Below are 13,096 nucleotides of genomic sequence, written 5' to 3'. Positions count from 1 at the left end.
GATGAAATGACTCAACCTCATTAGTTTATAGAGGAATAGCCAAGGTCCATCCTGAGAGCTGTAAATGGCTTCATCCTGAGGTGCTGAGCTCCTAGAGGAACTTACTTCCTGTTTTCTCCATTTGAGTCTTGTCCAAGGTCACTTGTTTTACCAAAACTCCCATCTGTTGCCGGGGCACTTAATGTGTCTACCAAAAATGAACGAGAAGATAAAGACTGTGGTTGAGAACATCAGTTCTTGGGTCCAAGAGACCTGATTTTAAATCCCTTCTTCACTACTTACTAGTTCTGTGACCTTGGACATGTTGTCCAACGTATTCATCAAGTTTCCTAATCTCTCTGTGCCTAAGTGTTTTTATCTGTAAAGAGGGGATGATAAACTCTTGTCATCTTTAATAGAAATAACAAACCTTCATAGATTTATTATTGATGATAAACATGATAATGTATATAAATGACTACCACCAAGCCAGGTGCGTACGAAGCTATCAGTCCATAATAAATGTTATAATATAAATTAGAAGTGGGAGAGAAAGATGAAGGGGAATGATGTAGGCAAGGACAGGCCTCTGTTTTGCTAGTAGTAGGCCACCGGCATGGCTCCAAGCTTCCTTACAGCCCACATGGAGAAAGAAACATAATCAATTATGTGGTCCACAGAGAACTTGGTTATAGTATTTATATGTATCTGACCAAACTGGAACCACATCCCCCCAGCCAGTGTTTTGAAATTCCAAAACAGATCTCTTTCTACCAGACCTGGCAGTACAGATTTCAGAGACTTGATGATGAATTCCCATAAGGGCCCTTCAAGTTTGGCCAAGACTCTCTCAGCTTTGCCTATAGCCTCCCACCCACCCTCGCCCCCAGCTTCATGATCATACAGGTAGGAGAGAACCTGGCCAACGGTCTTCCACTCAGCACATGCCGTTCTCAGGAAGGCCAAAGACCTTGGAGGAGGCCAGGAATGAACTTGGGGCCATGTAGCTTCTTTCCCTCACCCGTATGGGGAGCTCCTTAATCACGGGGACCAGCCGTATTCATCTTTATGTATTTATTCATCGCATCTCACAATGAGTGAGTGGCAGACGCTCAGTAAATGTTTGTGATTTGCAATAAAAAAATGGATGTGCGTGGTGGAGTTGCTCGTATGAAAGCCCCGCCATTTTAGGGCCTGGTTGTAACAGATTATTTCTAGCAGTAGAAATTTTTCATCCAACTCTGATGACAGTGCTCCAGGCTTAAATCTCTGTATTTTAAAGGAAAAATAAAATCTACATGAACTGTTCTTCCCTGGGTACTGGTGTGCAACGACTTGTGTTATTAAATGTCGAAATGAGATAGAACTGGTTTTCTCTAAAAAGGAGAGAGGTACAGTTTGAGCACCTCTGGTATCTTCCAGAAGAGGCATAATAATCAATTACCTTTCAACCCACGTACATTATCATAACTCATGTGAAGTCATGGCCCAAACCTCCTCTTTCAAAAAGATAGTGTATACACTTTGCTTGGGATATCACCACCAGAGGAAATGTAGAAAGGTTATGCTCCCATGAAAATATTTTAAATCTGCCTATTGAGATTATTGTAAAATGCCCTCACTTTTCTTTAGAAAATATTTAGAGGTGCTTACTTCTACAGGACTTTTTTTCCCCACGTATTTGTTAGAGTTAAGAATCAATTGCTTTTTCTCTGAATCACCATTCCCAAACCAGCCTCCCTGGAGTCTGTCCTCATTTATCCAAGTTAATGAAATTGGATGAAAGATATGTTGGCATTTATTCAATGTAGTGTTTCTCTTTCTTACTCGCTTGTGATTAAGGATCTCACTCCAATTTAATTTATAAGCCAGGAATCCTTTAAATGTTAAACCGGAGAATAAAGGAAGAGGTTGTTTGAGATGACTGGGGCTCACACAGAGCTAGTTGTCTTGTTTCCAGATGCTGTGTCTGAGCCTGGATTCATATCGTAGAATAGGGTTTTATTTGACCAAAATACTAAGTCCTTATAACCCCCTTTGTTTCCCCAGCCCCTTTGCTCTTGCCCTGTCGGAAGCCAACATGTCCCTGAAAAATGAGCCAAGAGTAAACACCTCTGCACTGCAGAAAATCGCTGCAGACATGAGTAACTTGATAGAAAATCTCGACACGCGGGAGCTGCACTTCGAGGGAGAAGAGGTGGATTACGATGTGTCTCCCAGCGATCCCAAGACACAGGAAGGTAAAGACTGATGGTCTGAGCGAGAAGAGAGTTGCTCGGGGTTGCTTGACAGCGCAGATTTGAAATAACCAGCAAATGATTGATCTTCCTGCTGCTGTCCTAACCCTGGGCTGAGGCCGCTTCATTAGCGGTTTGCTCGTTGTGGCAGGTTAGGACTCGAACAGCTGCCCATAAAAAGGCAAGTCATGCTAATATCGTGTATTCTTGCAATGTCCTTGTGTTCCTGCAATAACTGTTTACTGGTTTGTTTTTTAGCGTGTATCCCTTTCTCTGCTATTTATAAGACTCAAGGATTTAAGGAGCCTAACATACAGACGTATCTCTCCGGGTGTCCAGTACAAGCCCAAGTCCTGGAAGTGGAGCGCTTCACGTCTACGACGAGGGTCAGAGCCTTTGTGGACTCACCTTGTATTAGTCGATGTATATGAATCAACACACTGACTTCCCTTTTCCTTCCTTGTAGCTATGACTGTGTGTTTATGTTTTTATGACTGTGTGTTTAGAAGTATTTTTAAAATCATTTCTAAGTCCTCATCGCCTCTCAAGTTTATGCTTTTCATTTAGTCTTTATTCTCCTATGCCTTTTTCCTCATTCTGGAGAATGCTATTTAACAACAACAACAACAAAAAAAAGGTCCCTAAAGCAATTTATAAGTTTGATAAAATGCCGAGTGCCTCTCCTAGTCCTCCTCTCTCCCAATTTTCTGTTTAATGTGGACACCTAGAATGCCACCTATAAGCCAAAGAAAAGGTTGGCTTTCCTAATGCTTGTTTAGCAAGAAGATGATGATGGCAGCTGACTCTTGGAAGAAAAAAAGGCCACGATGCCAGGTTGGCCAGTGTCATTACCCAGAAGCACTGCCGAGAGAATCCTGCCGGCGTCCTCTGCCGCTCTGATTTGCTCCTAGCAACCTGCCTGTTAGGCCTCGTTTGCAGGTTTTCTCTCTGAGTCCTGGAAGGGCATCGAGCGTGAAGATGGTTTCATCAAGCAAAGCATCACTGTTTGAAACGGATGGGACCAGAGGCTGTTAGGGCAGTTGCCTTTGCTCTGTTACTGACCGTACATCACAGAGGTCAAGTCTGAGAAGTAGAGGACGTTGCTCCAGGCTGGTGGGTCAAGCTTTGGTCCCAGCAGAGTAAGGCCACCTTGGCTCCTGCCTTGTGGGAAGTGAGAAGAACCTTTCTCCAGAGGCAGGTTTTGCCTGCCTTTCCTCCTTGTCTTTTGCAGGGTGGCACGTGCTACCTTGGTCCTCGTAGTTTTGCCTGGTGGTCTGTCCTGCCCTCCCTGTGCTTGCGGACATACCTCGAGTCCTACTTTCCACCCACCCTTGTGTGCAGCCTTTCCTTTAGGCTCTGTGTATGAGTTGAGTCTGTATCTCCCTGACACACCACTGACCACAACCCACTCAGAAATGTCTCTGAGATGACCATTACTTGCTTAATTTGCCTACCAGCCTTCAGACTGAGAGAGGGTGAGCATGCTCAGAGGATTAAATGCACAGACTCCAGAGCCAGGCTGCTTGGCTTGATTCCGGTCTTTGTTTTGTGATCTCTAGCAAGTTACCTGATCTTTCTGTTTCTCCATTTTCTCATGTGAATAATGGGTGTAACAGGTTTGTTATGAGGATTTGATGATAACAATAATAATAATACATAGTATTATGCAAGAGTATTATAGATTATATTATTGGGGAGCAAGAACTTCTTGTCCCCTCCAAAAGTCCTTCTAGCCAGACTAAGACTCAAATTGACATGAGGTAGATTAATAAGAGAAAATCAAATATAATTGCCTATGTACAGGGAATCCACAAAGGAATGGAAATTCCAAAGACAGGCAAAAATGAGGTCTGTAGTCACTCTGAACTCCAGAGAATTGGGTAGGTGTCTGGGACTTCAAAGAGAAGGAATGCTATTCACAGGGAGATGAAAAAGCAAATGTTTGGTAAATAAATGTTTGCTGAGCCACTAGACAATGGGACACAGAGGACTTTGATCAAACAGGCCTTGCTGGTTCCTTCCTGTCTACTGTACCTAGTTCATAGTATAATGTAGTCATCTGTGGTGATAGCCTTCTTCCTGGAGCAAGTCCTCTAGCTAAATTCTTTCTAGGCAGTTGAAGAAGAAATAAAGAGCTTATCCTGGATCTCCTGGGTTTTAATTGCCTTTTTTTTTTTAAGATGTTATATATTTATTTGAGAGACAGTGAAAGCGAGAGAGAGAGAAAGAAGTTGGGGGAGAGTCAGAAGGAGAAGCAGACTCTACACTGAGCCAGGAGCCCGATGTGGGGCTCAATCGCGGGACCCTGGGACCATGATCTGAGCTGAAGGCTGATGCTTAACCGACTGGGCCACCTCAGGTGCCCCTTGATTGCTTTTTTTAACTCGAAGTAATCTTCATTCCAAAGTGGCCCATCTTGGGGTGGCCCTGCCTTGCCCCTTATAGTATTAAATAAGCATACATTGTATGATACTATGTATTATTAATATTAGATGTCTCTGAAAGTTCTTCATGAAGATGAATATGTAAGTCACCAAGTCCGGGACTTCTCTTTGCTTGTATTCTTCTGTTAGTGAGTTTGCTTTTCTTCTGTTTAATCTTAGTCTGTGTGAGAAAGCTAAGGGTCATCTTTATCCTACTTAGTGTTTAGTTTACTAAGAAATGTGAACTAAATTCATGCAGTTTATATGTGATTCCAGGCCAATAAGAATATACTTTTTTCTAAGTACCGAATACATTCTATGTGCCCACTCAAGGCAAGGCATTTCTCTTTTCGTCTGCATGACAGCCCAGCGAGGCAGATGTTATTAGGGCCATCTCAGGCTGGGGACCTTCCATTTGCCCTCCTGCGCCCTCTCCCCTCCTTCTCCACCTTGTGCTCTGCCCCTCGACATCCTCTGCTTTTGTCCTCTGGTAGGGCTCAGACGGTGGAGAGTGGGGTCACCTTGGGCTGGCTATGTCCCTTGACCAACGGCACCCCTTCCCTCAGGGCAGCCATCTTCCCACGGTTTTCTCCTCCCTGTTCCAGTACCTGATTCTGTCTCTTGTCCCTCCAGGGCTGGGGATACCTTCAGAGTCCCAGGTTACTGTCCTTCCCTTTACGGTTTCCTTACCCCTATCATGTCTTTGTAAGCAGTTCCTTTGTTAAGACTCTTCAAATGATTCCAATTCCAAAGAATTCCAATAAGTCTGCTGGGCTGTTGTCTCACAAAAGTGACCTTTGGCTCAAGTTTCACAGCTGGTAGGCTGCACCACGGGGTCTCAGACCTTTAACAGCTTCACAAAGGATGCAATGGCCTGTTTCCATGGTACCATCCTGCCTCACAGTTGCTAAGAAGTTTAGTGTATGAAATTTGGGGTCTATATGTGAAGGATAAAACATGACATTTGCAGTGTTTTCTAAGTATTCCGTTTTCATAGAATGGGAAATACAATCCTAGGAAATGTTAGCCACTTGCCTAAATTGTTTAATTTTTCTTGTTTATTTGGCTCATCTTAAATTGAGCGTTTTTCACTTGAATGCAAAGTTTCTGGCCACTCTGAGTTTCCCTGCATTCTTCTCTGTGAAAATGATGGAGGATGATGCCTGTAATGTTGGCCAAAGTAAAAGGCAGCATATAATATTGAACCCCAGAACTGTTTTGTTTTTTTGTTTTTTTGTTTTTTTTTCAACTTCCAGTTGTAGTAATTGTCATAAATCCCAACTAGAGACAAAGCAAATGCTCGATTTGAATATTTACCAGTGTTCTGGTTGGATTCCAGACTTCAGAGCACAAGTTGCATTACCTCTCGTGCTCGTGTTTTATATGCTACATCTTCACAAAGTGGTCATACTTTGGAGGTCTGCAAAGTATGTCAAACATCAGTAGTGAATGACAGTGGGCCAGGAATCTCACATGGGGTTGCTGGCAGCAGAGCTGAATCAACTAGAGGGAAGGAGACATTTACTTTCCCCTGCCTCCAGCACCTGTGGTGCCTAAATCTCCCAGCAGGGGCCAGGATCCTCTAGGTGGTCCACCCACAGCGCCCACTGCCCTGCCCATCCCCTTATCTCCACGCCCCACAACTCATGGACTTTCCTTCCAGAGCTCCTCTGCTTTATGAGCATCCCTCAGTCTCCTAACACTTTGTACTATATCAAAACTATCCCCCGGGTCTGTTGGTTTTTCGGATTGAAATAATTCCCTAGTCAGTATATTTGCATTTTAATAAGAAGTATTTTTAAAATTTTAAATGGGAATTGATTTTAGTTGAGTAATTGGGAAAAGTATTTTGTGTGTAGGAAAATCTTCTGCTTCTTTCCCTCTAATTGTCCTGTCCCTTGCTGGTCACTGGTGGTGACGCTTCAGGGCAGGGAGATGTTGTGGACAAGGAGAGACCTTGGAGTATGTTTTAGGAGGAGAAGGCATTCATGTCATTTGGGAAGGGCAAGAAGTGGACCGAGATCCTGTCATGTTCCTAGAATCCATTTCCTAGCTTTCTTCTCACCCTCTCCAAGTTGTCTATTCACAGCTTATACTTTTAGACAAGCAAAATTACTGCTGATGACTAATCAGGGTTTTCACTCATTGTCTACCTTACCTGGTTTCTTGTTTTAGGGCTGTGTGTGTGTGTGTATTTGGAGCAATATAACTTGTGGGAGTTTGTCTTTGGTGTGGTTCAGAGTTTGTCTTATATATATTATAAAGTGAACATTTTAAGGGAATGTTATTTCTGTAATCAGTTGTTTTAGAAAACATCTTGCCTAAGTACTTAACCCAAAATATGTGTGCTGGATTTAAGGGTACTTCCATGTTATTTATTAATTTAGGCTATTATTCATCGAAAGATTTTAGAATTTTTGTTATCTAAAATATCATTTTTATTGATCACTGCAGGTACCGAGTATCAATCTTTACACTATTGAACTAACACATGGGGAATTTAAGTGGCAAGTTAAGAGGAAGTTCAAACACTTTCAAGAATTTCACAGAGAGCTGCTCAAGTACAAAGCTTTTATCCGAATCCCCATTCCTACCAGAAGGTAACTGTTGCGGAATTAATTACAAGGTTATCCCAGTATACAAGTTGGGTGGAAAGAGTATTTTATCGATATTATGGGTTAACTTGTCCATCGTCAGTGGATATTTTCTATTAAATAGTCTTTTCTAAAAATAAACCATTTTATGAAAGATAGTAGAAGAATATTATTCAAAGAACAATCTGATGTTTTCATTGCATGTGTGTTTTAGACACACTTTTAGAAGACAGAATGTCAAAGAAGAGCCTCGAGAGATGCCAAGTTTGCCCCGTTCATCTGAAAACATGATCAGAGAAGAACAATTCTTTGGTAGAAGGGTACGTCTTTCCGGTCTTCTGCTGTTCCGAATATTTTGCAGTGCTGTAGAAACATGGTGGTTCCTGAAGGGTGGGGGGGCCTAGCTGCAACTTTTATCACCTCGTGATCCTACCCGCCCTCCCCCGGGCTGGTTTGGTTTCCCTGGAACTTGTTAGGCAGCACTTCTTCCCCAAGCCAATCTGACCTGGGGAGGGAGGTTGTATTTCCCAGAAGAGGGGGGAGTGTTCTCTGAAGAAGCTGTCCTCCCACCAAGAGTCTCTTTGGGCTCATTGTGAGTCAAGATTGAGCTCATCATTGAGGGTTTTGAGATCTACTGTTTAAAAGCATATATTTCCAAATGTTTGCTCGAGACTTTGTAGTAGCTTGTCCTAAATATATGTGAGGTCTCATTCCCTAACGATAGGTGGGGCCGTTAGGGCCAGAGAGGAGTAGGACAGAAGCCCCAGGAGCAGGTGTTCCACCTCAGTGGGATGGTGGCACACAGCGTAGGAGATTGTTTTTTACTAGAAAATTAACAAGTAAATGTCAGTTCTGTTTTCTAAACTTTTATGTTCTGAAAGCGATATTTGATTTTGCCTTTGTATAGTTGTCATCTTGTTTAAAATCTTTTTTAGGGATCTAGAATAAGTATTTTCCAAGATACCTGGATCTATAAAACTCTACAGTTTGGGGTTTCTTTGGGCACTTATATGAATGCAGTTGAAAATGAGAAGCCGTGACTTTTAACATTTAGTGCTTCCACTCGTGATCATAGTCGACATGATTGACGTTGCCCTCCCACATTTAAACATGTTTGAAATCAGGGTACAACTTCTTTTTAATCTCTTCCTTTTTTCCCCATGAACAGCGGTTTAAAAAAACCTATAATAGAGCTACCAGTAAATTCAGTGTTAGAATTCAGGAAATTCAGGTTTTTTATGAAATCAACAAATGCCTTAAGACCGTCCACCGTGGGACAAGTCCTGTGTTAGAAACTATGGAAGATAGGGGATCCCTGGGTGGCTCAGGAGTTTAGCGCTGCCTTTAGCCCAGGGCGTGACCCCGGGGTCCTGGGATCGAGTCGCACGTCAGGCTCCCTGCATGGAGCCTTCTTCTCCCTCTGTCTGTGTCTCTACCTCTCTTTCTCTGTGTGTGTCTCATGAATAAATAAATAAATAAAATCTTAAAAAAAAAAACTATGGAGGATAAAAGAATATACAGCTTAGGTCTTGTCAGCCAGTTATAAAAGACATAAGCATGTGAAATGCTAAGTAACAAGAAACAATTTGAATGATGGTCCAGGGGAACTATGGAAATAACTCCTTAATGCTATTCAGTGATAATATGAATAAATAATTGAATAAGTTTGCATAAGTTAAGGTGAGATAGTGATCACATCTCTGTCACTGTTATCTCTCATCTAATATATTTGTGTTACAGAAACAACTGGAAGATTATTTGACAAAGTTACTAAAAATGCCCATGTATAGAAACTACCACGCGACAGTAAGTACTGTTCAGTGACTTATTTTGAAATACCTTATAAAATCAGCTAAATATTGGGTCATTTTATTAACACAAGTGCTTGAATCCAGTCCTGCGTATTCCTTAAGTTAAAATTAATGATCTGAATGCAAAATTGATTTGAGAGCAATAATTTAGTTCATGGTAATGTTATTTCAAAAATGCCAAATAGAAATTAATGTGTCTAGCGCAGTAGATTCAAATGAACTTGAAACATTGCCCCAGGTTAGATTATCTAGAAATCAACGTCCTTTTCTCCTCAGGCTTCCAGAATAATGCCTGAAAGCATTTCTAACCCTGAAGAAAAAACCCTTGAGTAGTAAGTGATGAAAACAGCTGAGCAGAGTTGAATATGCAACTTAAACAGAGCGTGCTGCCTGGTTGGCCATCTGATCGGCCCGTGATGCTTATAAAAGGCCTGTCTTTTCATGTGAAAGTGAGAAGCATGGGAAAAGCTAGGGAGAGAAAAAACTCTCAAAATAAGAGAAAAGAGGTGGTGGGGCTTAGAGGCAGCTGGGAGGCACAGAGCTGGCAAGCAGGAGGGAGTGGGCCTTGACAGAAGTTCTCAGAACACAATAACCTCAGTCCTCTTAGAGGTCTTGAAGGGGTGTCTTTGAAGGCTTAACCTTCACTTATCCAAAGGTCCAGGTAACTGAGAATGTGCTGGATTATTGTATTTTCGCATCTGTGGATGTGTAAACCGTACTGCCATGGGATTGAGCGTATGTATATGGTTTATGTGCAGAAGTTAAGAGTAGGCAGTCATGGCCTACTAGATGCGGCCTCTCGTTTAGAGAATGGCATTATGTAAATACTTAAACAGGGACAGGGTAAGGGCACCTGGGCGGCTCAGTCGGTTCAGCATCTGACTATTGGTTTCTGTCCATGTCATGATCTCAGAGTCCTGTGATTGAGCCCCACACGGGGCTCCACACTCAGTGCAGGGTCGGCTTGAGATTCTCTCCCCGTCCCTCCCCTTTCCCGCTGTTCCTTCGGCATGCAGCATGTGCACGTTCTCTCTCTCAAAGACATAAATCTGGAAGGAAGGAAGGAAGCAAGCCAGCCAGCCTTCTTGCTGCCTGCCAGGGTGTTATCTGGAGGCTGGGCAAGCTCCCAGCTGGTCCTCTGGCCCCCTGGTCACCACACACAAATGATCCAGTACCCAGTCCATGGCCCACCTTCCGCAGCAGTTTGTGGTGTTATATTTGATGGACTTGAAGGAGTGTATGTGGTTCATGATCCTGGAAGAGTTTTCCCAGGGAAACCAGCAACTTGGGTCCAACCAGAGGATCTCAGGAGAAGGATGATGGCAGGGATTTCTTCTCTTCTCTAGGACTCAGGAATGTGCATCTTGAGAGTGTCACGAGTAAGGATAATACTGCTATTATTTACAATTCTAAAGCTACTGTTGCTACTGCTAAAAACTCTGCTTCCTGTTCTCCGAAAGTCAAATATGATGTTTTCTTTAATAAAGAATTATTTAAATGTGTACTAGTACTAGGATGCAAAGATTTTCTGTGTGTTTCTCTCTATGGCCTGCCTGTGACTTCACTGGTACTATTCTTTGGCTTTAGAATAGTAATTGCTGAGTCTTTCTACATATAGAAAGCAATGCAAAATCCACTGCATTTTGGATTCTGATGTTGATTAAAGAAAGTGTACAGTTTCTAAAATGTTCATTTTAATTTTCTAGTCATAAAAATCTTTCCAAAGTTGAGCCTCAGAAGATCCAGAAATTCCAGAATGTCTTCTAAACTTTTCCTTTGGGAGGAAAGACCTGGTTACAGCTGACCAAATCTATGTTACTCCACATTTTTGGTGGCTACTTATTTACCCCCAAGGACAGAATTCTCCAGAGTGATTCAGACATAAGACACAATTTGATCTGTCTTAATTTTCTAACATTATTGAACTTTCACATAATGTAATCTGAGCTGGAGATTAGATTTACAGGCTTTTGCCTCATATTTGTGAAATTAGATTGGCATCATTGTGTGTCCTTTGATAATTATGAGAAATATTAAAACTCTTGTCTATAAAGTCATATTAAAAGTTATTTTTATACAATTACATATAATTAATTTATATTTTTATAAGTGTAAAACAAGCCTATTAGAAATTAATTTGGGTCTTTAGGTTGAAGAGCATGAATCGTAGGTCAAGGGCTCAGATAGGATCATGTCTCTAATTTCTATAAAATTTTGATGAAACCAGACATGAGCAGATTTTATTTTCAAATGGTCACTGGTTAGGTTAATATTCAGATCAGGAATTCTTTTCTTCAGAATGACTTCTTTAATTCCTTTTTTCTTCCTTGAGGTTTTGAAGAACACAGTATCTTATGTTTTAGTGGGTTTAACGTCAGATAATTGCCTCAGAGATGATTGGTAATTTATCCTGTTTTCTTTACTCAGTTGTAAAATAGGGGTAAATGTCTTTGCATTCTCCTCAAGGCATAAATAGGTTTTAAAACAGGAATGTGTTTACTCAGTTGTAACATACAAGGTCTCAGATAGGATTCCTTTTATATTCTAAATTGCATTAGTGCTAGCTCTATTACTGAACCCACTAGCTGGGTATTTTGTTTTATTTTTATTTTCATTTATTTGGAAGAGAGAGGGAGAGCATGAGGAGGGGGAAGGGGCAGAGGAAGAGGAAGAAGCAGACTCCCCAATGAGCAGGGAACCCAATGTGAGGCTCGATCCCAGGATCCTGGGATCATGACCTGAGCCTAAGACAGATGCTTAACTGACTGAGCCATCCAGGCGCCATAGCTTGGCATTTTATTTCATTTCATTTTATTTTATTTTATTTTATTTTATTTTATTTGGCATTTTAATTAGTAACAGGAAAATGCTTAGCTTGCAGGGAATTTAAAGGAAGAGTCATCAGGAACAGTAAATGTACTTTTTTTTTTTTTTGTACTTTTTTTCTAGCTGAAGATTAAAATCTAGAAATAGAACAAAACGTGTAATTTCCAAGAGAAGTGTCCTAGGTTGATAGGATGATATTTCTAATCATTTGACTGTCGTAACTCAGATTCCTTACCTCCTAGAGGGTAATTTCAAGCTAATCACCCTCTTGGAAGTAAGGAATCTGAAGATAAACACCCCACAGATTAATAACACTGAGTTTACAACTCCCTTGTGTTGTAAGGTGAGTGAATTTAGTTTGGGGGGAAGAGTGGTTAAAGAGGAATAAAGATGTATACGGTATTTCCATGTCAGCCAAGAGAGGCTGTACTGTAACAGCTGCATCTGCAAAGTAAGGGAAGTCTTGTTTTTCTCATGATTGAGTCCTAAGGGTTGGGAGAGTCCAGCCTCTCCGTTTCCTCCACAGATGAGATCTCTTCTCTTTTCAATGGGGCTGTGTTCACTGTCTGACCTGGAAGGCAGGCTTTCCTGGAATAGGTGAGCCTACCTCCCATTCTCACCACAAGGGGACTGCCCGACCCAATGCTCTTGTCTCCCTCGCTTCTGAGAATTTCCCACTTGGGCTCTTGCTTGAATTTTTGCTACCTCAGGCATAAAGGGGGGCCTCTGAACAGCCCCTTTCCTTCCAGTGCAAACATAAGGTAGAGGAACAGTGTATATACATGATTGCCAGGTAATTTCCTGGGTTTGTTTTTACCCCTTGGGCTAATGGCTTATTCCTTTTTCATTGGAGCCTTTACTTCCCTGTTTCCCTAGCATTTAATTATATTTTTCACAAGTTCCTTTGAAAAAAAAAAATATTTTCGGGCAGCCCAGGTGGCTCAGTGGTTTAGCGCTGCTTTCAGCCCAGGGTGTGATCCTGGAGACCCAGGATTGAGTCCCACGTCGGGCTCCCTGCATGGAGCCTGCTTCTCCCGCTGCCTGTGTTTCTGCCCCCTCCCCCCGCCCCGTGTGTGTCTCTCATGAATAAATACATAAATAGTCTTAAAAAATTTTTTTGGAATGCCTGGGTGCCTCAGTGGTTGAGCATCTGCCTTTGGCTCAGGGTGTGATCTTGGGGTCCCGGGATCCAGTCCCATATCAGGCTTCCTGCATGAAGCCTGCTT

General features: G+C 41.9%; 1 protein-coding gene across 8 annotated transcripts in view; it reads left to right on the top strand.

Moving 5' to 3' along the window:
* The window catches only part of PLD1 (phospholipase D1), a 204,828-nt gene that overhangs the window by 74,022 nt on the left and 117,710 nt on the right, over positions 1-13,096 (top strand). For all 8 annotated transcript variants that reach the window (XM_038583904.1, XM_038583901.1, XM_038583903.1 and 5 more), the window contains exons 2-6: positions 2,029-2,219; positions 2,475-2,602; positions 7,094-7,239; positions 7,448-7,553; positions 8,974-9,039. In XM_038583904.1, the coding sequence (XP_038439832.1) occupies positions 2,060-2,219; positions 2,475-2,602; positions 7,094-7,239; positions 7,448-7,553; positions 8,974-9,039 (606 nt within the window). In that variant the 5' untranslated portion in view covers positions 2,029-2,059. The remainder of the gene's footprint in view (positions 1-2,028; positions 2,220-2,474; positions 2,603-7,093; positions 7,240-7,447; positions 7,554-8,973; positions 9,040-13,096) is intronic.

This window comes from Canis lupus, chromosome 34 (genome assembly GCF_011100685.1).
Source record: "Canis lupus familiaris isolate Mischka breed German Shepherd chromosome 34, alternate assembly UU_Cfam_GSD_1.0, whole genome shotgun sequence".
Classification (NCBI taxonomy): domain Eukaryota; kingdom Metazoa; phylum Chordata; class Mammalia; order Carnivora; family Canidae; genus Canis; species Canis lupus.
The sequence above is the reverse complement of the archived record's forward strand: the minus strand, read 5'-3'. Positions and strand labels throughout refer to the sequence as shown.